This window comes from Salvelinus fontinalis, chromosome 11 (assembly GCF_029448725.1).
Source record: "Salvelinus fontinalis isolate EN_2023a chromosome 11, ASM2944872v1, whole genome shotgun sequence".
NCBI classification, from domain to species: domain Eukaryota; kingdom Metazoa; phylum Chordata; class Actinopteri; order Salmoniformes; family Salmonidae; genus Salvelinus; species Salvelinus fontinalis.
The window spans coordinates 38,443,834-38,470,538 of NC_074675.1; the positions used below are offsets into that span (position 1 = coordinate 38,443,834).

At 43.3% G+C, this 26,705-nt stretch overlaps 2 protein-coding genes and 1 non-coding gene across 4 annotated transcripts; 1 reads left to right on the top strand and 2 right to left on the bottom strand.

Annotated features, from left to right (window-relative positions):
* Positions 1-348: 348 nt before the first annotated feature.
* Positions 349-19,384, top strand: arhgef15b (Rho guanine nucleotide exchange factor 15b). 2 transcript variants are annotated; one of them, XM_055938647.1, is made up of 16 exons: positions 349-730; positions 4,657-5,226; positions 9,686-10,666; positions 10,786-10,840; positions 11,448-11,509; positions 11,728-12,005; positions 12,271-12,431; positions 14,234-14,386; positions 14,592-14,721; positions 14,896-14,970; positions 16,264-16,356; positions 16,524-16,678; positions 16,892-17,059; positions 17,461-17,546; positions 17,706-17,810; positions 18,005-18,110. In XM_055938647.1, exons 2-16 carry the CDS (start codon positions 4,761-4,763, stop codon positions 18,010-18,012), a joined length of 2,976 nt encoding a protein of 991 aa, XP_055794622.1. In that variant the 5' UTR covers positions 349-730; positions 4,657-4,760; the 3' UTR covers positions 18,013-18,110. The 2 variants fall into 2 exon arrangements, with proteins under 2 accessions (XP_055794622.1, XP_055794621.1); XM_055938646.1 differs by lacking the exon at positions 18,005-18,110 and adding an exon at positions 18,127-19,384 and having other exon boundaries at positions 350-730.
* Positions 19,385-19,612: 228 nt separating this feature from the next.
* LOC129864722 (uncharacterized) lies at positions 19,613-22,466 on the bottom strand. The gene is made up of 5 exons (XM_055937025.1): positions 22,195-22,466; positions 21,786-21,942; positions 21,450-21,538; positions 20,329-20,625; positions 19,613-20,152 (listed from the first exon to the last, which is right to left on the bottom strand). The coding sequence occupies exons 1-5, from the start codon at positions 22,228-22,230 to the stop codon at positions 19,613-19,615; spliced, it is 1,119 nt and encodes a 372-aa protein (XP_055793000.1). The 5' UTR covers positions 22,231-22,466.
* A 1,945-nt stretch (positions 22,467-24,411) lies between these two features.
* On the bottom strand, positions 24,412-24,488 carry trnae-uuc (transfer RNA glutamic acid (anticodon UUC)). The gene has a single exon. It is a non-coding gene; the product is annotated as a tRNA-Glu (tRNA).
* Positions 24,489-26,705: the final 2,217 nt, after the last annotated feature.

Below are 26,705 nucleotides of genomic sequence, written 5' to 3' on the forward strand. Positions count from 1 at the left end.
TTTGTGCACCTGCATGGAAGGAAATGAATAAGCATTACACAGCAAATCATCTGCGTCTATGCAATTCTGAATTATGGCAATAAGAGACCTATAGTCATACAAAAAGAAAGAGAAGACCAATATTATAAAAAAGTAGGACTATTTAAAAGGAGTTAGGCTATTTAGTAAGTCCTGAAAATGTTGCGGAAGCACTTCTATTATAATATCTCTCCACCAGTGTGTCAGTGTGTTGTTTTGAAAGGATGTTTACTCTATTGAAAGAGCGAGTTGTGTTCAGTTTGTGTTGTGTGAGATGAGAGGGAGACAGAGGAAAGAGAGGGTGGAGAAATCTCGGGGGGGGGGGGGGGGGGGCACAACCCCACACCGGCAGGCCCACGCACGCGAACGCAAGCAGGAAACAAAGAACTGGCAATGATGAAATCGCTCCCGAACCGCATACTAGGATCTACAGCGAAACAATAAAGAATACTCAGAGAACACTATAGTTCGTTGTGTTATTATTATCGTGTATGTTTAGACTACATTGTATTTTATGGATTTCCCATTTTTGTGGAATTATTGAAGTTGATGGATAATCTGACTAGTGTAGCCGCGACTGATTAAATATACTTGTTTTTTTTAATCGGAGGACGATTTATAATCGTTGACAGTGGTTTTGGCAAGGCAACAATTTTACATGAACTGGATTGTCGTTGGATGATTGTTTACGGACGTGGATGCGAATCTACTGGTGAGTAGCATGCACTTGATTCACTGTCTGGCTGCCTACGATTTTGACAGTAGTTTGACAAAATCAATTAACATATCAAATGTTGTAGTTACATTTGTGTCACTTCAATTCAGATTGCAAGATTTTATTGCATACATGGTCCAACACAGTATATATATGTTTTTTGTTTACAGTTTTTTATTAATTAACAATTTTCATAAACTTAAAGGTTTGAAACATGAATATGAATATTTTTGGGGTGTAAAAATGTAACTACGAGGCAGTGTTTGTGTGTGTGTGTTTCCTTTCAAAACACACCTTTTTCCGCTCTTCCCGACAAACAGACATAGAGAGACGATATTGTTTATAATGGCTATTGTCAGTTCTTCCCGAGACGCTGTGTCCAGTGCTCTAGATTTCTCTTCCTAAAGCACCCGTCCTGTGACACTTAAGAGCAGATGGCCATATACATACACACACACACACACACACACACACACACACACACACACACACACACACACACACACACACACACACACACACACACACACACACAAACACAGCATGCCTGTGGTTAATGGATGGAGGTCCACTAAAGCACTTAGGATCGTCAGCTGGACTGCCAAACTGGAAGGATAACACAATGAAAATCAATCTTAAAAAACTGAGTGGGTCGGTGCACACGGGGGCTCTCCAGGATTGATTGAGAGATACAATGGCTGAACGTTTTGACAGAGTGAAAGACTGGCCTAGTGACCTAGACATGATAGCATGTAGCCTGTCTGCCTGCCTGCCTGAAACACCGGAGAATGCTGCTATTGACTGAAACAGGTCAGAAAGCAAGGGTGGACAATAGTTATCCATACTGATGGTTGGTCATAGACCGGCAGAGGGGTGTACACTTAAGGAGACATAATGCATACTGTATTGTCTATCACTTCTTTGTGTATGTTCACTACCAACAAGCAGTCACCCCTATTTACATTGTTAATCAAAACCTGAGGCTAAAACTGGAACCAGAATTTACCCACACTGACACATCAAGTTGAAAGTCGTTAACAAGTCTAAGTTGGTGTTATGTGCTGAAGGAGTCTCGGGGGTTTTTGAGTCAAGTGTGAAAGTGTGCCGTGGGCAATCGTTCATGCAGAAATATGGATACAGGTGTGCCATTGGAATCTGTACAGATGTATGATCTCATTTCTACAGTTACAGAGAGCGATGCAATAACCTCCCTATAGCAAAGCCTTGCTGTATAGGGGGATGAGTATTGGTATGGTGACTAACCTAATCTCTCTTTTGGTTTAATACCGCAAGAGCTGTGGCTATCTACCTGCTGTTTTAGTGTGTATTTTTGAATGACCTCGCAATGAAATGAATAGTTTGTTCATGACATCAACTTTTTCCCCTTTTTATAGAAAGAAGGGAACTAGAGAAGGAGGTATACGTCCCTCAGCTGTTTTGTATGAATGGAGTGAATGTAACGAATGAAGGGTATTGAATGGCATGTACCGAGCCCGTACAGAGTATCAGATGGGATGCCTGATCATCTGTTCAGAATGTCTGCGGTGCACACACCCTTAGCAAGCATTCACATTGTGCTTATGACTTAAATTCTTACAGGGTTACATTTGATCATGTCTCACCAAGATAAAGGGGTTCTTACTGTAACTTACCACGTGCGGTAAAGACCGCTTCAGAGTGTATTGACGCATGGACCTGTATTGTCTTCACAGTGTGTTATCTTTTTATTGGCCAAAGCGCATGACTAAAATTCACATACCGCTCCAACAGATCCACAGATGATACAATCTCTATTGCACTCCACACCCGCCCTTTCCCACTTGTTCAAAAGGAACACCCATGTGAGAATGCTTTTCATCGGCGACAGCTCAGCGTTCAACGCCACAGTGCCCTCCAAGCTCATCACTTAGCTAAGGACCCTGGGACTGAACACCTCCCTCTGCAGATCTTGTACTTCCTGATGGGACGCCCCCAGGGGGTGAACGTAGTCAACGACACCTCTGCCGCGCTGACCCTCAACACGGGTGGCTTCGTTCCCACTTTGTTCCCAGTACTGCGTGGCCGGGCACAACTCCAACATCATCAAGTTTGCCAACGACACAACGGTGGTAGGCCTGATCACAACGACAATGAAACAGCCTATAGGCAAGAGACCTGGCAGTGTGGCGCCAGGACAACAACCTCTCCATGTCAGCAAGACAAATGATCTCATCGTGGACTACAGGAAATTTTGGGCCGAGCACGCCCCCATTCACATCGACAGGGCTGTAGTGGAGCGGGTCGAGAGCTTCAAGTTCCTCGGTGTCCACATCATTAAGGATCTATCATGGTCCAAGCACACCAACACAGTCATGAAGAGGGCACGACAATGCCTCTTTCCCTCAGGAGGCTGAAAAGATTTGGTATGGGCCCTCAGATCCTCAAAAGGTTCTACAGCTTCACCATTGAGAACATCTTGACTGGCTGCATCACCGCTTGATGTGTCAACTGCTTGGCATCCGACCACAAGGCTCTACAGAGGGTAGTGCATACGGCCCAGGACATCACTGGGGCTGAGCTCCCTGCCATCCAGGACCTCTATACTAGGCGGTATCAAAGACTCCAGCCACCTAAGTCATAGACTGTTCTCTCTGCTACCGCACAGCAAGCGGTACCGATGCACCAAGTCTGGAACCAACAAAACTCTGAACAGTTTCTACTCCCAAGTCATAAGACTACGAAATAGTTAACCAAATTGCTACCTGGACTCTTTATATATCTGCATCGACCCTTTTTGCACTAACTTTTTTGACTTATCACATATGCTGTTGCTATTATTTACTATCTGTCACTTTATTCCTAGTTATATCTACATATATAGCTCAATTGCCTTGTACCCCTGCACATCGACTCGGTACTGGTACCCCGTGTATATAGCCAAGTTATCGTTACTCATTGTGTATCTATTATTACGTGTTTTACTTTTCTATTATTTCTCAATTTTCTTTCTCTCTGTATTGTTGAGAAGGGCCCGTAGGTAAGTCAATATTTCACTGTTAGTCTACACCTGTTGTTTACAAAGCATGTGATTTGACCACATGATCCATTCCAAAACGGTACAGTAATTTCCCTGTTTCCAATCTTTTCCTTATCTCCCTCCCCATTCCCCTCCAAATATAATTCTCTCTCTGCCTCTCTCTCTGTCTCTCGGTCTCTGTCTCTCTCGCTCTCCGTTACTTTGCTGTTGTTCATTGAACAAGCTTGAAATGTCTGAATGGACTCTGGCATAAAGCATTAAGGAGATTTGCTCTGTTATTGTTGAGCTTCCTGTTGTGAAACTCATTACGTAACCTGCTTTCCTCGTTGGAAACCGTATAATTATTATTCTAGGTGGCATGCTTGCAATATGTGTTTAACTGTAACTCATATTTGCTGTTTATGCTGTAGACAAATGATCAGTGCACTGTACTGTATGTATAGGAGGTACTGTTACCTATCCATTTTTTACGTTCAAAATTATGCCATGCCTGGGGGACATGGCACTCCCTGAATTGACTGGATTCATGGTTCCTCATCTGTGGTTAGCTGTATGTCTTCGAAGGTGTGTCTCCTCTTTCCAGTCCAAAGTTCCAGTCCCCTCTCTCACCAGGACAAAGTTACCATTCCTGTCTTAGGGATCTTTAATGCAGCGACACAGCTCAGAGAACTCTATTCAAATATTTGGATTTGATTGCTAATGGATGCGCTGTGTTTTATAATGTGTATGAAGTTTTATTACTGTCATATTAAATACTTATAATGGTTGTATTACCGCATATTAGACCTGAGAACATAAAACAGTGTAATGACACTAGTAGTGTGAAACTAGTCTCTGTCAGACTGTCCTCATTCAGACTTGCTGTATTCAGTCTCTCTCCCCCTCTCTCTCTCTTTGTCCTCTCCAGGTGAAAATGACACACCCAAACTGACCTTTGACCTGAAAGCCTGACCTCCTGACAGGTCAGGGCTTAGATTGGAATACTCCCGGAAATACAGACCACCGTCCAATATGTCCCTCCCGGAACCTTCCATACGCCCCACGTCCCCCTTACCCCCCAGACTAGAGGCCAAACCCCGGCCCCCCATCTCTAGGAAACCCCCTCCCTCCAACGGATCCCCCTCCACCCCCTCCCAACTCGGGGAGAGGGGCAGCACAGGCAGCAATTCCAGAGGTAAAGTCAAGAGCATAGTGAGCAAGTTCAGCCACCCAGAGACTACACCTACCACCAGAGGATATGCTACACCAACTGCCAATGGCACCACCATCAATCCTCCTCTCCGGACCCGAGGGCCCAGGAGGGCCCCCACAGTCAAGCCCAAACCGTCCCGGGCCTCCATCCAGCAGTCTGCGAGTCCAGACCAGGCCCCTCCACTGCCCATGAAGAGGAGCCGGATCCTGCGGCAGCAGAGCGACCAGGCCAAGAGGGACACCCCTGGAGGAGAGGAGGGGACTGGCATACCAGTCAGTCGATCAGGTAGAGTTTGTTTTTAATGCAATCAGTCAGTGGCCGTGTCTGAAATATCTGTACTTGCGTTCTAAATAGTAGGCATTTTAGGTATGCAAAAAATATGTTTTATAGTATATGACATTTTTTAAATGTAGTATACTTTAAATGCCAGGATGTCATACTCCTTTCTGCTTTTTATCTAGTAGAATTCACTGCACAATATTGAGGAAGAGAGTCGTCATGACAACAGCTGATAATCAGCTGAGAGGAGCTCTGTACCAAAATGAAGGAATGGAGGGAATAAACACAACTGTGTATTAGATGACACATTCTCAGTAGGATGAGACTAGCATGCTGATATTTGTAGCTTATCGTATTCGTTTTTATTAAACAGTACATTCTAAATAGTATGTAGTACGATTAGTACACAGTATGTAGTTTTAGTAAGTCGTAGGCAAGACAGATTTTGGACCCAGCCAGTCAGTATATCGATTGATCAATTCATGAATCAGTATTAATATCCTCTCGAAAAACTATGTTATGATAGGGACTGATCATTTGTTATGATTAGCAATGTAGCCTACCTATCTACAAGGCAAGCAATGCAGACAGAGCAACAAAATGAACTGTCTTTTTACAGGTTAGCTTTCCCACGGATGCCCGTTAATCAAGTGTTGCCAACAGTAACACATGACCTAATCATCAGGAAGCATTAACGGTAATCCCAGCCCAACCCAACAAGCTTGCCACTAGGGTGGCAAGTTAAGAAAAAAATCTGTTCGGTATTTGAGTGTTACAAACATTGACATGTTTCATGTACCTCTACACGTTTCTTTGCCAGTTTGATACCATATGCAGCAAACGTCACCTATATGCATGCCACATGCGAGTGCAGTATGTGCGGTATGTTCCTTTGAGAGAGCGGAATCTGTGCTCAGGTGTGTTGCCTCATTCCTGAGGCCTAGAGGGTGACACGTTTTCCCTTTACCTAGAGACAAAACGACTACCCAAACAGCCGGAAACCGGTTCTGTCAGTGCACCTGTATAGGTAAACCGGTTTCCCTTGAATAGTGTTTTATCTCAATTTCTTTTATTTGTATATTTATTTAACCTTTATTGAACTAGGAAAGTCAGTTAAGAACAAATTCTTATTTACAATGACGGCCTACCAAGAGGCAAAAGGCCTCCTGCGGGGTCAGGGGCTGGGATTAAAAATAAAATAAAAATATAGAACAAAACACACATCACGACAAGAGAGACACCACAACACTACATAAAGAGAGACCTAAGACGACAACATAGCATGGCAGAAACACATGAAAACACAGCATGGTAGCTACACAACATGGCAGCAGCACAACATGGTAGCAGCACAAAACATGGTACAAACATGAATGGTCACAGACAACAGCACAAAGGGCCATAAGGTAGAGACAATAATGCATCACGCGAAGCAGCCAAAACTGTCAGTAAGCGTGTCCAGTATTGAGTCTTTGAATGAAGAGATGGAGATAAAACGGTCCAGTTTGAGTGTTTTTTGCAGCTCGTTCCAGTCGCTAGCTGCAGCAAACTAAAAAGAAGGGATGTATGTGTTCTTTGGGGACCTTTAACAGAATGTGATTGGCAGGATGAGGGCTGCAGTAGGTATCTCAGATAGGAGGGAGTGAGGCCTAAGAAGGTTTTATAAATAAGCATCATCCAGTGGGTCTTCAAATCAAATTTTATTTGTCACATACACGTGTTTAGCAGATGTTATTGCGGGTATAGCGAAATGCTTGTGTTTCTTGCTCTAACAGTGCAATAATATCTAACAATTTCACAACAATACACACAAATCTAAAGTAAAGGAATGAAGAATATATAAATATTGGGTGAGCAATGTCAGAGTGACATAGACTTAGTTACAGTTGAATAGGATAGAATACAGTATATACATATCAGTCTCTCTGTCCCAGCTTTGATGCACCTGTACTGACATCACTTTCTGGATGATAGCGGAGTGAACAGGCAGTGGCTCGGGTGGTTGTTGTCCTCAATTATCTTTTTGACCTTCCTGTGACATTGGGTTCTGTAGGTGTCCTGGAGGGCAGGTCGTTTGCCCCCGACGATGCGTTGGGCAGACTGCACCACCCTCTGGAGAGCCCTGCGGTTGTGGGCGGTGCAGTTGCCGTACCAGGCGGTGATACAGCCCGACAGGATGCTCTCAATTTTGCATCTGTAAAAGTTGGAGGGTTTTAGGTGCCACGCCAAATTTCTTCAGTCTCCTGAGGTTGAAGAGGTGCTGTTGCTCCTTCTTCACCACACTGTCTGTGTGGGTGGACCATTTCAGTTTGTCAGTGGTGTACGTCGAGGAACTTGAAGCTTTCTACCTTCTCCACTGCGGTCCCGTCGATGTGGATAGGGTGGTGCTCCCTCTGCTGTTTCCTGAAGTCCATGATCAACTCCTTTGTATTGTTGACGTTGGGTGAGAGGTCAGATAAGGTAGAGGTGATATGATCCTTGACTAGTCTCTCAAAGCACTTCATGATGACAGAAGTGAGTGCTACGGGGTGATAGTCATTTAGTTCAATTACCTTTGCTTTCTTGGGTCCAGAAACAATGGTGGACATCTTGAAGTATGTGTGGACAGTAGACTGGGATATGGAGGGATTGAATATGTCCGTAAACACTCCAGACGTCTGGTCTGCTCTGAGTATGCAGCTAGGGATGCCGAAGCCTAAGAGCTAGAAGCACGGCAGTCCTCTCTGTCTGCGCCATTTTCAAAATTGCGACGGGTGTAGTGTACAGAGATGACCAGTTTTATACAGTAGTATAGAGTGCAGTGTTGTGTCCTATAAGGAGCATTGGTGGCAAATCTGATGGCCGAATGGTAAAGAACATATAGCCGCTCGAGAGCACCATTACCTACTGATCTATAAATTACGTCTCCGTAGTCTAGCATGGGTAGGATAGTCATCTGAATCAGGGTTAGTTTGGCAGCTGGAGTGAAAGAGGAGTGATTACGGTAGATGAAACCAAGTCTAGATATAACCTTAGCCGACAGCTTTGATATGTGCTGAGAGAAGGATGGTGTACCATCTAGCCATACTCCCAAGTACTTGTATGAGGTGACTACCTTAAGCTCTAAACCCTCAGCGGTAGTAATCAAACCCTCAGAGGTAATAATCACACATTCTTCTTACCAAACCACATGACCTTTGTTTTGGAGGTGTTCAGAACAAGGTTAAAGGCAGATAAAGCTTGTTGGACACTAAGAAAGCTTTGTTGTAGAGCGTTTAACAATAAATCCGGGGAGGGGCCAGTTGAGTATAAGACTGTATCATCTGCATATAAATGGATGATAGGGGCCTCCCGAGTGGCGCAGTGGTCTAGCTGTGCCGCTAGAGATCCTGGTTCGAGTCCAGGTTCTGTCGTAGCCGGCCGCAACTGGGAGACTCATTGGGTGGCTCACAATTGGCCCACCATCATCCAGGTTAAGGGAGGGTTTGGCCGGCACGTATGCCGTTGTCCCATCGCGCTCTAGTGACTCCTGTGGCGGGCTGGGCACATGCATGCTGACACGGTCGCCAGGTGTACGGTGTTTCTTCCGACACATTGGTGTGGATGGCTTCCGGGTTAAGCGGGCATTGTGTCAAGAAGCAGTTTTGGTTTGGTTGGGTCGTATTTTGGAGGACGCATGGCTCTCGACCTTCGTCTCTCCCAAGTCCGTATGGGAGTTGCAGCAATGAGACAAGATTGTAACTACCGATTGAATATCATGAAATTGGGGAGGGAAAAGGGGTATAAAGTTTTTAAAAAACAAAAAATACAACAACAAATATAAAAGGATGAGAGAGCTTCCTACTGCTTGAGCTATGTTGTTGATGTAAATTGAGAAGAATGTGGGACCTACGATCAAGCCTTGGGGTACTCCCTTGGTGACAGGCAGTGGCTGAGATAGCAAATGTTCTGACTTTATACACTGCATTCTTCGAGGGAGGTAGTTAGTAAACCAGCCAAAGACCCCTCAGAGACATCAATAATACTTGCCTGAACGAGAGCCAGTCAGCCTGAGTATGCGTGTGCCAAGTGATTTGCCAAATGGAATTCTTGAGGTGGAGTAACTCTGCCAGATCACGATTGATGAGCATTTTATGGCATGCTCATCAGACAGCTTCTACCTCATCAATGAGACTAACCTGCTTAAGTAAAGGAAAAAATAAATAAACATATCCCATATCCTAAACATATCGGGCGTCTGCCAAGGTTCAAGGGTCAATACAGGCCTGAAATGGAGTAAGTAATCCCAAAGTCTTGGAGTTCTTGGTAACATAAAAGCCAAACAAAACAAAACTAAAAACGTGTCTTTCTGATGCTTTATTCATTTCCTGTTACTGCAAACATATAAGCAAAAATGGGGCAGTGGATGTAAAAAGGGATGGGTTATGTTACTGATATGTTATGGCCTCCCAAACCATCTAACTCTGTGTCCCTCCCTCTTCCCCAGCACCTGACGGAAAAGAGGTAGAGCTTCAGCTGATTGGAGGAGTGGAAGTTGAACCGGAGCACGGTTCAGGCACGCCCCTTAGCCCGTGCTGCGACCAGGACTGCAGTTGTGTGTGCCACCTCCACCGGCCCGGCATGAAGCTGATATGGGTTCCCATCAACAAGGAAGAAGAGGAGGAGGAGGAGGAGGAGATTGTTCTGGAAGAGGAAACAGAGGAGGAGGAGAGAGGAATGGAGGGGGAGAGCGAGGCAGGGGATGAGGAGGAGGAGGGGGGGAGCGGTTTGTTGAGTGAGGAACGGGCGGGGCAGAGATTTAAGAAGGCAAAGTTTAACCAGGTTCTGGATGTGATGATAGCTAAAGGGAACCGGAGAAGGTCAGATCCAGGATCCCAGGTCATTCTGGCCTCCTTGGCCCTAAAACGCTCCCAGTCACCCCCCATCCCCCCTAAAAGAACCCAATCTCCCCCAAGCCATTTGAATGCCTCCATAGAGGAGGAGGACTCTATATATGAAGCTACTCTACTAATGGTGGAGCCAACACCCAGAAAGATCTGTAAAGAACTGGACATTAAGAAACCGGTCCGTTGGTCAAAACTGTCCTCCAGCAACTCGGAGGAAAACACTTCGATCCAGTCCGATTCGGACCCATCCCAAACCCAGACTACCGAGGACGCCCCTCCGGCCATCCCACCTCGGGTACCCCTTGCCCAGGACAAGTCCAAAACACCTGGCCACAACCTAACGCCCGTTCACAGGGGGGGTATCGCCTTACCTCAGCCCACCGCGGAGGAGTGGCGCTCCCTGCACCCCTCATCCCCCAACCATTTTTCTAACCCCGTAGTACCCCACCGGGTGGCCCCTCCACCCCCCACCAGCCCCCAGCTGCCCCACAGAGTCCCCCCACCTCAGCCCCCCAAAACGGGCAGGGACGACAGGAGACTCAGTAACATCTCCGGCCATTCCATCAACCAAGCTATAAAAGGTTGGTATAAAAGTAAACATGCAATAAACCTGTTTTCTAGCATCTTTTCTAGTGAGAGGTCAGATATATACAATAAAAAAGGAAAGGTATATTGTTCATTCTGTTGTGTTTCCCTCTAGAACAAGAGGAGGATGGACGCACTAAAGGAGAGAAGGAGGACACAGAGGAAGACTGGTAAGCTCTCTCTTCTGTTGACGTCCATCTTTCCTCTTCTACTCATCTCATATGTCTTTGTTTTGGCCCTGTTTAAAATCTTACTTCCTCCCTTCCTGTAAGTTACCACAGATCAGTGTGGGTTGGATCAATGAAGGTGATAGGGTATCACTTATCCAATCACATATCAGTGATTACCTCATGGAAGGAAGGAAGGAAAGGAAGAAGGATGCATTTAGCCAAGTTGTATCTATGATCATATATTCTCCATTCATGCTTTTTTAGATGTTCTATTGATATCTGTAAATCAGCCAATTAAATCAAGCCACAGCCGGCCATGATTACAGACACCTGTGTGTCTTTTCAAACTATATAAACGAGTGACCCGCAGTATTTGTCATTATACGCTGATGAGAAACACTGTTATTAAATTATTGCATCTGAGCTCCTAGAGTGTGCGGCTCTCCTTTTCTTTTTCACGTGTTCTACTCCGATAGCCAGCACCTCGCCTAAAAAGTTGTGCGTTTCTTTCGCCTCCAAAGGGTTAGAACCGGGCCTATGTTTTACTAATGAACACTTACCCAGCTTAGTCAGTTATCTAACACCCTGCCCTTCTTTCCTGTCCCAGTACGCCTGTAGCCCCACCCAGGAGAGGATCCTATATTGACTGGGAGTCCAGACTGCAGGATGGTAAGGTTACCTGACACAAGCATAACACACCCAAAATATCAGACACTGCTGAATCAGGTGACAAATGACGTGCAAATGTAGGTGTAAAAGAAACAGAAATGTTTGGTATGTCATCATTGTTTGAGGGTCACCCATAGAGTAATACCCCACATATAAATACCTAATCTATTTGTATTAAGAGATTGTTTGGCCTTTGACCCCTTCTGTGACCCCCTTAGAGCCTCTGTACCAGACGTACCGCGCCACTGTCATCACCAAGGAGATCCGGCGCCAGACGGTGTGCCGCAACATCAGCAAGACTAGCGCCGACTACCACATGGACTGGACCGCCCGCCGTGGTGGCGTGGGCATGGGGTCGGGTGGCGTGGGGGCGGTGGGCAGTGGTACTATTCCATTGCCCACCCCGGGCCAGAGCACCCTGTGGCAGGACATACCAGGAGTACGGGACAGTGGGGTGCTGGAGACCCTCAGCCCTGAACAGTGCAAGTACCAGGAGGTGAGGAAGAGGGGGAAAGAGCAGAAAGGGGTATGGAGAGGCAATTCAGCAATAAAAGAGAAAGGAAGAGATGAATGGACATTGTCATGTATTAAGATGGAATCCCCCAGTGAGTGAAGAGCAAGTGTTCAGGTTTTCGAAGATTCTGTTTTTTTTATAGAATCGTCAGTAGGAAATACTCAAATCGGATGGTGATATTCAATTCCGGTTTGAATGTATGAGTAAAATGTATGAATTCACCGTACCATTCTCTCTCTCCCCTCAGAGTATGTTTGAGGTGTTGACATCCGAAGCGTCGTACCTGCGTTCCCTACGAGTTCTCACAGAACACTTCCTGGATTCCCGGGATCTGGACGAAGCGCTGATCATCCGGGACAGGAAGACCCTCTTCTCCAATGTCCTGCGAGTCCGGGAGGTCAGCGAGAGGTAAGAGGGAGAGAGAGGAGTAAAGGGATTCTCAGCTAACAGTTGGGAGTCAGAGGAAGGAAGGAAATAAGGAATAGCATCTGACGCAGATTGATAGATTTATACCGTTAGATCATGACAAATCAAATAAAAGTTTATTGGTTTATCAAACACAGTTTAGCAGATGTTATAGCCGGTGCCACACAAAGCTCCTAACAGTGCAGCAGAGTGTCAAAACAAGTACACAAATAATCAGAAACAAGAAATCATGTCAGAATGAATCCAATGATCTAGTTGATCCCATTAGATCAGGACAATTGATCATGTTAGATAGATCAGAACAATCCTGGTTGTAGGAAAGCTATAATGTGTGCAGAGTGGAGACCCAGCAAAACAGTGACCGCCACAGGCCACTGCTTTATCCCTGACGTGACATGGAACAAGGAGGCTGTGTTTTGCCCCACGTTTACACCCGTAGAGAGTGTAACGCCCCCTTTTTGGTCTTTTGCGTAGTAGCAAAGTGGCTCCTATGCAGTCCATGCACAATGTTCATACTGAATACAAGCAGTCTGGTGTTCAGTATGAACCATCACGCTGGGCGTTGCCACCCCTGGGTGTTGCTTTTGTAGAAATCCATTACTATGTAGTTTAGTTGATGTCAAAGAGAAGGAAGGGGGAGAATCAAATGTTTGTGTGTTCCATTTTGTTGTATGATCTTGCATGACCTTGAAAGACAAATTGCCATTCTAATCACATTAAACATTTTTATCTATGGAGACATTTTGTGAATATATTACTCTTTATATTACCCTTTATTCTGACTTTCACTCCGTGAATTTTATTGATTGAAAACTACATTTGGCAATTGCAGCCACTCACTAACAGGTGGTCCTTATCTTTAGAATACATTTTTACATCCATTTGGCAAATATACATTTTAGAAGACCAGCCGACAAATAAATGGCTGCTATGCCTACAACACGTGCGTATTCTGGTGACATGATGATCGATGCTTGGCTGCCATTTGACAAATACAAATAATCTCGCTCTTTTATCCATAATAATCTCATCATCTAGGCTATACCAGCACTGCATCTGCAAGCTTTTGGCTAAGACACACGTGCCAATACCAGAGTGGGCACATTAGCTATATAATGCAACGTTTTTGTGACAAAACCATCATTAGAGTTAAATATGCAATGAAGGCCCAATTAACTTGTATTTTTTTTATCCGGTACATGGGAATTTAACCGCAAAAGTTATTTTTATGTGCAGTAAGTCATCACGCAACAAGTGAATTTGATGGAAAAGCATTTCTGGTGGCATATAGTTTTTATGCGGATTTTAGAATATTCACATGAAAATCTGTCACCAATTGGATGGAAACCGTGCTCGAGTTATTTCCTGATAGTTGCTGGTTAAAAATGCAATCTACACAAAACCTTCTAATCGGCAAGTTTGCATGGGCATGAGTTTCGGCTTTCCATAGTGATATCACCATATGGTAAATTGGTTAATAGACCAATAACAAAATAGTTCCAAACCTCTCTGCCAATAACAGCTAGTTTTTAGTTTCCCCCTCCCCACTAAGACAACTCCCTAGCAAAATTATTTGTTGAAAAATAGTTTTTGGCTAAAAAGCTAATTTGCACATTTTAATGGAAATTCAATACAGTAAGGTACATAGTTGTTACCCAGAAATTATGTAATATTGATATGAAAAGAAATGGGTGCATTGGACCTTTTTAATAAACCCCTCATCAATAGAATAAACCATAACCTTTGCCCTTTCGAACCCCCCCCCCCCCCCCCCCTCCTATTAGGTTTCTGAAGGACCTGGAGGACCGTATGGACGAAGGTCTGGTGTTCTCTGACATCTGTGACATCATCCACTACCACGCACAGCACAACTTCCCGGCATACATCGACTACGTCCGCAACCAGATCTACCAGGAGAAGACCTACACATTCCTCATGTAAGTATGGGTCTATTACTAGATCTCCGAGGTAGGGTTGCAAAATCATGGTCATTTCCCCCAAATTCACAGATTTTCCAGAAATCCAGATCGGAGAATTCCCGGATTTCCTGATTTTGGGAATGTTGACGGAGGCATCTTGGTCTGATCATTTACCCAGCAAACTAGAAAAAGATGGGACACTGAATAATGTGTGTCCCCACAGGAAAACCAACGTGGCGTTTGCCACGGTCATCACCCGTCTGCAGGAGTCTCCTCAGTGCCAGCGGCTGCCATTCATGTCCTTCCTGCTGCTGCCCTTCCAACGAATCACACGCATTAAGATGCTCATCGAGGTGAGCGGTATCATGGGAACTGTTTTTGTGGGCCACTGTGAAGTGGACTACAAAGTGTTTTCTATCACAATGAAAAGCATGAAACCATATGACTATTAGATTTTTTGCCTTGAATCCAGATCATCATTTGTTTTATATTGTGTAACATGGCTTATTGTTGCTTTCATTCATCAGAACATCTTGAAAAGAACAAAGGAGGGGACTACAGAGGAACAGACCGCCTCCAAGGCCCTGGACTCTGTTTCCAAGGTAACAGACCTCTCCTGTTTCCATCCAGCCGTCTGCCTGCCCACAGACATTCCGATTGTTCCATTCTAAAGCACTGTTCCACACCGTTCTGGAATATGGAAAAATGGCGTCAGTCCCCTGGTCTATTGTGTGGGATAGAGGATATCCTATTGTGAGAGGACAGAGAGAGTGACTCAGTGTGTCACTGCAGACAATGACAATCTGACAAAGTGCAGAAGAGACAGATAAGAGATGAGGACTCCCAGCTAGCATATTTGGTTCCTTGGAAGTTGTGTGAACGTACATTTTTGGTTTCCCATTGGTTCTGGGAACAAAGTCATACATTTCCTGACTGGTAAAACAGAATGTTTTTTAAACGTTTTAAACGTTTTGAAATCCAAGCACAGATAGGACACATGGAAATTAATTTGCTTAGGAATTAATCATGCTAACACGTTTATTTTTAGCTTTACTTGGTACACTGTGCCACCAGGATGGAGGAAGCATGCCTTTTTTTTTATTCATACAAAGCTGTTAATTTAAGTCTATTCAATCAAAGGGAACAAGCACTCATTAACACAGTTAACAAGATCAAGGATAGAGAGAGTTTTGTTGATGCTGAGAACGGAATGTATATGTTTTTAAATAACATTCTTAGAATGTTCTTTGAACGATGCTAATATTTTCTTTTATAGTTTTTATGGAAAGTTTTCTTAATGTTCTGAGAACACGATGTTAAATAGAACCATGAGGAAAACGTTATGCTGAAGTACTGAAATTCCCACAGAAAAACTTTGTTTCTTAACGTTCTCGGAACGTTCTGAGGACAGTACTTTATTTAGAACCATGAGACTTGTGGAAAACGTTATGCTGAAGTACTGAATTCCCACCTATGAAACATATGGTTCTCAGAACGTTATGTGCTAGCTGGGTATCCTGCACCATTCCCAGAACATGGTGTGAATGTTGTATGCAAAATAACCATGCTCTTACCAAGCTCTAAGAAACATATGGTTCAAGGGGACATTACAGTATGTGTTACCTGGGCTGCCGGTCGCTGCTGTGCTAGCTAGTGTTATTCAAGAAGGGAGGGATCCTCTTGAAAAAGAGAAGAACTTTATACACTTGTGATAGCGAGGAATGGGGATTTTCATGAAATTAGAGAAGGGCTATGAGGATTATTTCTCTTGTCTGTCGGAGAGGAAAAGTGAAGGGGCAGCCAAGGTGTCTCTGATCGACTGTTTTCATTCAGTTCTCTTGTTCTTGTCTCATACAATTTCTCTTTTTATTTCGCTCTTCCTCTCTCTCTCTCAGATCATAGAGGAGTGCAACACCCAAGTGGGGAAGATGAAACAGGTGGAGGAGCTGATCCACCTCTCCAAGACGCTGGAGTTTGACAAGCTCAAGGTAATCAATTAATCAGTCAGTCAGTCATTCAGTTATTACACCACCCAAATACAATATGAGCCTATCCCTTTCTGCTTGATTCTTATACATTTCTCCTCCCCTCTCTCTCTCTCTCTCTTCCTCCCCCTATGTTTCTCTCCCTCTATCCTTCCCCGCCTCTCTATCAGGCCATCCCCATCATCTCCCAAACCCGTTTCCTGGAGAAGCGTGGGGAGGTACAGGAGATGGCTAAAGGGGGCACCCTCTTCAACCTGCGTCCCAAGTTCACCCCTGTCTACCTCTTCCTCTTCAACGACCTGCTCATCATCGCCACCAAGAAGGGGTGAGTCCCTCTTAAGGTGTTCATAAGGCTTTATGAAGCCTTCACAAAACCTTCATAAGGCCTTTATTAATGCTTCACAAGTAATGTATAACACGTCATGCTAGAATATAGAGGGTGGCTCTACATTCACATGTTCTACACTCATACAGTCTATGACTCATCTTACTGTCCCAGCCCTTCAATGTGATTGGTTCCTCCTCTTATCTCCATTAGTTCGGAGCGTTTCGTGGTGATGGACCACGCCCACCGTTCCCTGGTCCAGGTTCAGCCAATAAGAGAGGACCAGGCCCTGAGCCCTAGCTATGAACACTGTTTCTGTCTGACTCTACTGGAGAACCACCAGGGACGCATGATGGAGAGGCTAATGAAGGCCCCCTCACAGTGAGTAGAACACTGTGTGATATGTAGCACATGGGGATGTGTGATATGGAGCACATGGGGATGTGTGATATGGAGCACATGGGGATGTGTGATATGTAGCACATGGTGATATGTGAAACTTACTCCTCAGCCTGAAGTATCCCCACCTGCACCACCGAATAGTTAACTTTTCGGTGACGCCTACTGGTAAAACGCTTCGGGAGGGTGGCCACGTGTGCTAACAAAGCAGAGGTCCTGGGTTCGAGCCTCTGTGTGAGCCGAATCAGGAGGAAGTGGTACTCGCTAGGCGAGCAGCGTGACATCCTTTACAAATACACAAGTCTATTCACACTCTATGGTCTGTTTCACAAGTCCATTCTCTCTTTCTCCTTCTCGCGTTTCTTTCCACCTGACCTGCACAGGTCTGACCTGCACAGGTGGATAGCAGCGTTCCCTAACCCTGGTAACCATGATGGAGATCAGGAGGAAGTCATCTATGATGACTGGGGTGAGTGACTGGGTTAGCAAGCCATTAGTGACTGAGCTAGTTGCCAAATTCAACCATCCACACACCCATTTAGTCTCCGTTTGCCTTATTGTAAGTATATTGACACACTTTGTGGTTTGTATTTGTGTGGTTTCTTGATATTTACTTTTGTGTCCTCAGACTGTCCTCAGGTGCAGTGTGTGGAGCAGTACATTGCTCAGCAGGCTGATGAGCTCACCCTGGAACCCACTGAGATCATCAACGTGGTGCGCAAGACCAACGAGGGTAAGACCTGCCAGCACACTAATGACCTGTCATGTGGTTAGTTAGGAAACTGGGTAGCACTTTATTTTACAAATCCAGAAATGATCCTGTCTTTACTAATAACACAGTAATAACCAATCCAATTAACCCACTTCTTTTCCCCAACTCTGTTATCCCGCAAACTCTAATTTAACCCTTTAACCTCTATACTGTAGCAGTTTGATTTGGGAATGTTATTTTGCATGATTTATATGTAAACATCCTATCTCCCCCCCTGCATTTACCCATCCCTCTTCTTCGCCTTCATTCTCCACCTCCTTTCCCTCCATCTCTCCAGGTTTGTACGAGGGGATCCGTCTCTCCGACGGACAGAAGGGTTGGTTCCCCGTGGAGAACGTTTTAGAGATCACCAACGAGCATGTGCGGCGACGGAACCTTCGAGAGCGCTACCGGGTCATTCAGGCCGCCAGCATCGTCACCAACAAGGTCAAGACCCTTCCATAATGTTGACGGAACGTCAAGGGAACATTCCAGAATAGTAAAGACCATGCCTTAAGGTCACCTTAATGGTGACAGAACATCACAGAACATTTAACTGGATAGGGTAGAGTGAACCAGTGCCTGCCCTGCATGCTCTCCTGAATAACTCAGCTGTAGATATGAGATTTCTAAGGAGCTCTATCTTACTGTGGGTTTTGACTAGAGGCGGCTTGACATTTGCATAAAGTAGAGCAGAGCTCGTTTTTTTCTTTCTACCTGTCCACTAGCAGGGTTCTCGCCGTTCACTTTCCCACAGTTCCCCACACATTTCTCTGCGTGCCCTCGTTGAAAATGAATGGGGCAGAACTTGCGGAATTCATTGTTTGTGAAAACCCTACGTTAGCATGTTTTCATTTTGTACAAATTACTAATTTGTTGGAAGTTATGAGGAATGTTTTTTAGGGAACTTTAAAAGAACCAGGAAATGAAAAATATGGAAGGAGAAGGACGATGTACTAATTTATTACAGGCAAACAAAAATGGACTCCTCTCTTTAATGTTGAGTATGTATTTGAGTGAGAGTGTATAGTATGAGTGAGAGTGTATGTTTGTGTGTGTGCGAACCTGCACCCAACCCCCACACACTGCCATAGGAAAGTTACCCTGCATCAATGTCGGCCAGGTATACCATACCAGTTTGCACGTATCATGTATCAGGGGGTATATCAAGTATGGATCAAACTCTGAAGTGCCTTCCAATGGATTGTACTAGAAGCACAAGTCCTACAGCTGTTGTATCGTCGTCACTACAGGGTTGAATACATTTAACTGCTATTTTTGGACACAAAAAAAGTCATAGCTAAGTCGCAAACATAATGTCAAGATCACAAAACCTGGTTGTTTGATGTGCAGTAGTTATATTGGTAACATGGAGCTCTAGTGAAGCCATACTGTTATGATATCAACAGGTCTCTATTACTTCTGTATACAACGGGTGGGTCTAATACTGAATGCTGATTGGTTAAAACCACATTCCATACCTTTTGTTTGAGTGAGTGGGTTTATGCTGGTTCAAGATCGTAGTGTTCTTATTAAAACGCTATCATGTTTTTCAATGGGAGTGGTTTTTTTCAACAGATCAAATAAGATTGACTTTAGTCTGAAATATGAATAGAATATTTATTAACTATTTGGCAAGTAACAAAATACAAAAAGGCACATAGGAAAATGCAGTGGTTAATTAAACTGTGGTGCACACTTGTAAAAAGGTCTTCAATTACAGTTTTGTTTTCCCGAATTGAACCTGAGATTAACTGTCATATGTTGTGCACATTTGTGGGCGATTAACTGAAATGAGGACAACATGGGGTTGTGAGGTCACCCAGTATTAACAGGGCATCCACAGCCGTCCCCTCAGACTCTGTGACAGTCCCATTTCTCAGAGCCACCGCATCCCAAATACTTGTCATTGGAGGCAAAGCTTCTGGGGATAGGCAGCTTTCATCGTCTTCTAATGGCAGTGTATCACCATCACACTCTTCGGGTGAGAAGTACTGGAGATGTAGATTCTCAGGGCTTCTGTTAGAGGGCCTGTCCAGGGTCTGAGTCTGGTTCCAGGGCCCTTCATCATCCACCAGACTGACCGACTCCTCATCCATAGTGAGCAATGCGTTCGCTGCCTCCAGCTCCACATCAGACCTCAGTCTGGGCTCGTTCTGATGTTGGGGCTCCAAGATGGCCAACACAAAGAGCTGGTCCTCTCTATGAAAGAGCCCCATCTCTTCAGCTAGAGATGGTTTGGTGGTGGGAATGGACTGACACACTGATGGCTGGCTAAGGGTTGAGGTGTGATCAACTGGCGATGTCCCTTCAGGACAAGCCACCTGTTAGTTGGATTGTATATTATTAGGAATTTCTTTTGTATCTTTACAGACTCACAAAAAGTTGCCCATAAACACAGATCTAGGATCAGATTACTACCCCAGTCCTTCAGGAGGAAACCTAACACTGACCTTAGATCAGCTACTAGAGGTACATTTGATTCTACTTCCTTATTTACCTGGGTGGAGATGACGGCAGTGGTGACCTCTGGATGGGCAGGCTTTTGGTGATGGAGCTTCAGTAGGTTGGTTATAGCCTGATCCTCTTCCAGGCTTAGCTGGATCACAGCCTGACTCCGTCCCCTCTCTCTGGGCCTAGGGGTGATGGGCAGATGGGGAGGGTCCCTCCTCCAGGTGTGGCCACCCAGGTCTCTGGTAGGGTGGGCTTGTGATCTGAAGGGGTCAGGTCTGACGGGGGGTGCGGGGCAAGAGGACATGATGGGGCGAGGGGTGTTGAGTTGGAAGCACTCAAAAACCTGCCGTGGAGGGTAAGAAGGGAGGGTAAGAAGGGAGGAGTATGGTTCATGTGCAGTTACTGCTTTTGTGTGCAAAATACACAAGTGGTCTGTTGTATATCCAGTGCATTATGTAAATAGTGGAGTCCTATGTAGCGCCAGGGTTGTGGGTTCGATTCCCACTGGGGACTAGTACAAAAAAAGTCTAAATGTATGCACTCACTACTGTAAGTCTGGATAAGAGCGTATGCTAAATTACTAAAATGTAAAATGAGAAACTGCTTCATTTAAAGTTTCATTTGTGATAAGTTCTGCTCATGACTACCTTCAACGACTGTAAGCGTTTCTACACCACCAGCAGAAGTGAAAACAGAGGATCTTCCTACGGTTCTAACCCCATCTCACTTCCACACCAAAACAAACTAAATGACCTCTCTACACTGTGTTCTACCGTCCCAATTTCCTTCCACCCCCACTCGCCCTGTCTGACTAGAGGGAGGCAATCTAATTACACTCCCCCAGTCTGTCTGATCCCCCTTTAATCCCTGAACAACCCCCCAACAAGATCCCAGTCGCCTCCCAAGTCCATAGACAGCCCACTCCCACCCCATCATGACCCCTAATATTCTCCACTAATCTCTAGTAAGCTGGATAACCCCACTGAAAGGGGGCATTTAATAGGTTGTGCTTTATGATTTTAATCAATACACGGGGAATGGTTTTGGGGGTGTACTCTCTCTTTCTGTTGGCATCTAGCACATTACAGTTATATACAATTAAGGCATTGCAAATGGGCAGATGACTGCATAATTGATGAGCTGGATTAGGACCAAAGATGCTCTCACCTGCAACTCGGTCACAATGTTCGGTACCCGTTGTCCCCGGCGCATGGTGGGGTCCGTGTAGAAGAACTCAGAGGGAGTCATAACTGGAACTGATGGGGGCAAATTGTCCAATAAACAAATATAGGCCTTGTTTCATTTAGGAGGCTTCTCTTAAAAATCGAGATTCAGGAGTCAAAAGTGTTGATGAACGTTAAACAAATGATGAGAGTTTAAAAAACATACAGCCCTACTATTTCCAAGTCAACCCCAAAAGTAAATGTGTAATTTGAACCCTGGCTAATATGTACCAAATCCCAATCAAAAGTTAGCAGAGGGTCCAAGAGCTACATAAGGCACCTGAGAGGGGTGGTGGTGCACCTGTCCTGTCCTCTGGCTGTTGGTGGGGTCTCCAGGGGTACTGGGCCGAGCCCATGGCTGCCATGTACAGAGGCAGGAAGGAGGGGTGGTGAAGGGTCCTGTTGGAGAATGGAGGAAGGACCACCTGCCTTGGGCTCTGTTGTTGGAGGAAAGACAACACAGATATTGGCATAAGACAAGGGTATTGGCTGCTGATTAATTTCAAGCATAATTGTCAAACCGCAAACACACCAGTCTAGACGATGGTCCTGTTTTTGTGTCGTCTCCATTTACTCAGTTCATGCTTATTATTGTAGGCTGCTACCTCGCAATTAAATTGTAGTGTGTTGTTCCAAATCTACTAAATTGTTAATTCTGTATCAGTAGGCTATAATTCTGGAAAACTCACATTGAACTTTGCAGAACTTCCATGTCTGTCGCTCATATCGCTGCAACAACTTTTCTATTTCACTGCAACAAATATAATCTGAAAGGACCAGCAACGATCAATGCACAAAGAAAATAAGCTGATAAAACTGTTTTGGAAGCTTCAACTATTTCGAATGAATTAGCAACAAGTTCTTAAGGTACGAAAACATGTTTGCTAAAGTTTTGTCGTTGATTGAACCACAGGAGTCATAGACAATTGATGCGCATTGACATTTGGTAAATGAGCATGGCGCTACCTGCTGGCCATATCAGAGAGTAATGATTAGTCTCTGATTGAATAATATATTGTAATGAAACAGCAGGGAGCAGGTCTCGAACCCTCGACCTTCTAGCCCGAGGTCCGGCGCGCTATCGACTGTGCCGCAAAAGCATGCTCGTGCGCCATAGTCGATTTCAGCGATTATAAACCCAGGGTCGTTACACTATGTATAGGCTACATCTAAATCCATTAAACCTACTTTCAATGGCGTATACGGCTATCGAGATGCATTGTAGATCAGTGAAATTGCATATTAGCAACCGTTTTAAATCCGTGGTCAATTATGTTCTTAGGATAGGCGAGTATTAAAAAAAATAAAGCAATCATGCTGTCTGACTTTCCATCATGGGAAGAACACTGTGAAGACGTTGATCAAGGATCTCAAGCTTTATTAAATAAATGCCAACTGGATTTTACTTCAGGGAAACTCATTCATTTAAATAGTTTTATAAAATATTGCTAACAGTGCTAATAGTGATTCAATTTGTCTTAAATTCTATTGCAGGGCAGTGATTGGTTACCAATTGATTCATTCTCACCCCTCTAGAGTTTCATTTATACTGCTTGCAGTGTTTGTGGGTTTACAGTGGGTAAGACTTCTTCTAGCCTATGATACGTTTTATAATAACGTTTTTAAAACAATCGAAACCTGATTGGTATTACCTTTAATTCGTCTTTCAGGAACTGTTCAGGTTGAATGTCGGGATAGATGTGTTGTGGTGTCTGCGTTCTTGGCATTTCCTGATATTGAACCTCGATTCGAAGCTATTGGTAAGTTAATGATGCATTTATTGACATGGTTTTGTTTCAATACATTTTAAGTGTAAACCTTTGACCTAAAATGTATTAAAATCAGACTTGACCGTACGCATTGAAACATTGAATCCTTTATCCCCATCTAGATGCTGATGGTGTTCATCCCATCACTAAGCAGTATGGGTCAGAGTGTGGCTACATGTTCAGTATCCTCCCTCTGCCTGGCCATGTTGAGCTCAGAGCCTCCTACTTCTCCTGTCACCACTGTAGAACCTCAACATCTGATAACATTGATGTTGAATCTCTTTTCATAAAAATGACCCGTTCATTTTTTGGTGGTAAAGAAGGGCTAATTGGATGCATCTATCGGCCACCCGAATCCGACATTGGTAGTTTCATTGATATCCTTGCATCAACCTTGGATTTGATTAATAATGAAGATGAAAAAATGTGTTTTCTATTGGGTGATTACAACATACATTTATTTAAAAGTGAGAACCATTCACTGACATCAGACTTTTTGAATAATTTATACTCTAGCGATCTGTATCCCCTCATCTATAAGTCCACACGAGTGACCAGTTAGTTCACCTGCCGCCCTTATTGATAATATTTTGAATAATGTGGTTAATACAAGTATATTTTACATTGACATTTCTGATTACTTTCCAATTCTACTTCTCTTTGGCAGCTGGAAATGAACAGATGGGAATATTTAGTAGCATGAAATGTAGAATATTTAACTAAAGTAATTGTGAGCGCTTTAAGATGTTGATTGATGATATTTCATGGAAAAAAATAATTATAATCAGGCCGATGTTGAGTCTGCTTACCAGACTTTAACCTTGGTTTACAACCGGTCTCAAATAATCCAGTTTAAAAAATAAATAAAAATTGTATAAAACAATTATCACAAATCCCTCTCCCATAAATTCTGCAAATTTACTCACCTACTTTTGTATATTCCCCCAAATATATTTTACTAACAAATTCCAAGAATCCTTAAGTAATAAGTCAACTTGGAAAATCGTTTATCAACTGTTGATTTCTAAGAAGGAATCTACAACTAACCCATTACATTTAACATTTACATTTAAGTCATTTAGCAGACGCTCTTATCCAGAGCGACTAACAAATTGGAAAGTTCATACATATTCATCCTGGTCCCCCCGTGGGAATTGAACCCACAACCCTGGCGTTGAAAGCGCCCTGCTCTACCAACTGAGCCACACGGGACCACACCCATACCCATCTCAATGTATTGTTGGAAATAAGTCTTATAGTGATCCTAATGTTATTTCATGTGAATTTAATAACTTTTTTTGTGAATGTGGGTTCTTCTATGTCAATGAAAACGGATGGAAATCCCTTGGATTACATTAAGGGACATTTCCATTCTCTGCTTCAGTTTGATCCCCCTGAAGTAAATGTAAGTGATGGTGGTATTGGTCATTTAAAGTTATCAGCAGCAGGGCATGATGAGATTGGTGCCTCAGAATTTTGATTTGGTGAAATCGGTGTCTTCCTCGATCACTGAGCTGCTAACATATAACTTCACCAAATCTATGCAAACTGGTATTGTTCCTAAAGATGAGAAAAATGGTCAGTTATCCACCTCTATAAATCTGGGGATCCAATATCTTTTACAAATTATCACCCAGTATCTATACTACCATGTTTTTCAAAAAATCTTAGAAAAATTGGTGTATAAGAGAATGTTGAAACATTTAAATCAACATTTTATTCTATATGAGCACCAATATGGTTTTCATAAAAACTTCCACAGATATGACTCTTTTGCAATTTGTGGATAAAATATTTACAACCCTTAACAATGAATATGCTCTTGACATCTATCCAAAGCGTTTGACATGGTTGATCATGAAATATTATTCTAAATCGCATTATTACTGTTTTCATGATTTATACATATAATTGGTTATATAGTTATATTTATGATAGAGAACAATTTTATAATTGTTATTCCTAATCTATATCAATGACCTTGCTGCTGTCTCCTACCGTACTTCCCAATCCCTTTGCTGACGATAACAATTCGATTTTATCACATAAGAATTTTGATTCACTAATTAATGAAGCCAACTCAGGCATGGCCAAATTTTCTGAATTGTTCCAGATAAACAAATTATCTTTATTGTGCTCACTAGTAAGAATAAGAAATATTGTAAAAAAACTAAATTATAAAAAGGCCAGAATCTCAATTTGCGGGAATGGAATGGAACATGTCTCATACACTAGATTCCTCTGAATTCTAATTGATGAAAAGTTATCCTGGAAAGATCACATTCAATTTGTCCGCAGCAAAGTAATAGTCTGTTGGTATCATCATAAAGATTAGTGGTTTGGTTCATCAGGCTTGCTTCCTAACTCTTTACTATAGCTTAATTTACTCATATCTCATTTACTCTAATATTGTCTGGGCCAGTACATATGCCTCCTACCTACACAAATTACTCATCATACAAAATACATTTGCAAGACTAACCACCCCATTTAATTACCTGGCTCAATCTGCACTTTTGTTTAAGAAACTCAATATCTTGTCTATTTACGACATTAATGTATGCGAATTATGCATTTATCTACAAGTACTCATACCTTCCAGACAGTTTACCTAAACACTTCAATGGATTCTTCCAGGTTCATTCTAAAATTAATCTATACAACACAAGACACTGCGATAACCTTCACCCTTCCCACTGCCACACCCCAGTCAATTCTCTACCATACTCTGAAATTCTAATCTTCATATTTCCAAAACCTCACAATAACTTCAACTGAAGACTGGGGGTCAGCCTGATTAACCAAACTACTCAGTAATCTCCTCCATATAGCCTAATTCACACATTTTAAATAAGGTTTTTTTTTGTGATTGGTTCGTCTGTACAGTTATAATTAGTGGGTTTTGTTATCTGTTTAAACCAACAACAAAAAAAGTTGTACTTACACTACCGTTCAAAGGTTTGGGGTCACTTAGAAATGTCCTTGATTTTGAGAGAAAAACAAATTTGTCCATTAAAATAGCATAAAATTGATCATACAGTGTAGACATTGTTAATGTTGTAAATGACTATTGTAGCTGGAAATGGCAGATTTTTTTATGGAATATCTACATAGGTGAACAGAGGCCCATTATCAGCAAACCATCCCTCCTGTATTCCAATGGCACGTTGTGTTAGCTAATCCAAGTTTAGCATTTTAAAAGGCTAATTGATTTTAAGAAAACTTTTTTGCAATTATTTTAGCTCAGCAGAAAACTGTTGTCCTGATTAAAGCAGCAATACAACTGGCTTTTAGACTAGTTGAGTATCAAGAGCATCAGCGGCTTCAATTACCATCTCAAAATGGCCAGAAACAAAGAACTTTCTTCTGAAACTCGGTCTATTCTTGTTCTGAGAAATTAAGGTTATTCCTTGCGAGAATTTGCCAAGTAA

Coding starts and splice junctions, on each gene's coding strand:
- LOC129864722 (XM_055937025.1), bottom strand. CDS start 22,230: ATGAGCGACAGACATGGAAGTTCTGCAAAGTTCAAT. Junction 20,626..21,449: donor ACATTGTGACCGAGTTGCAG/GTGAGAGCATCT, acceptor CCTCCACGGCAG/GTTTTTGAGTGCTTCCAACT. Junction 20,153..20,328: donor CTGCCGTCATCTCCACCCAG/GTAAATAAGGAA, acceptor TCCAACTAACAG/GTGGCTTGTCCTGAAGGGAC.
- arhgef15b (XM_055938646.1), top strand. CDS start 4,761: ATGTCCCTCCCGGAACCTTCCATACGCCCCACGTCCCCCTTACCCCCC. Junction 14,387..14,591: donor AAGACCTACACATTCCTCAT/GTAAGTATGGGT, acceptor GTGTCCCCACAG/GAAAACCAACGTGGCGTTTG. Junction 17,811..18,126: donor GGTGCGCAAGACCAACGAGG/GTAAGACCTGCC, acceptor CCATCTCTCCAG/GTTTGTACGAGGGGATCCGT.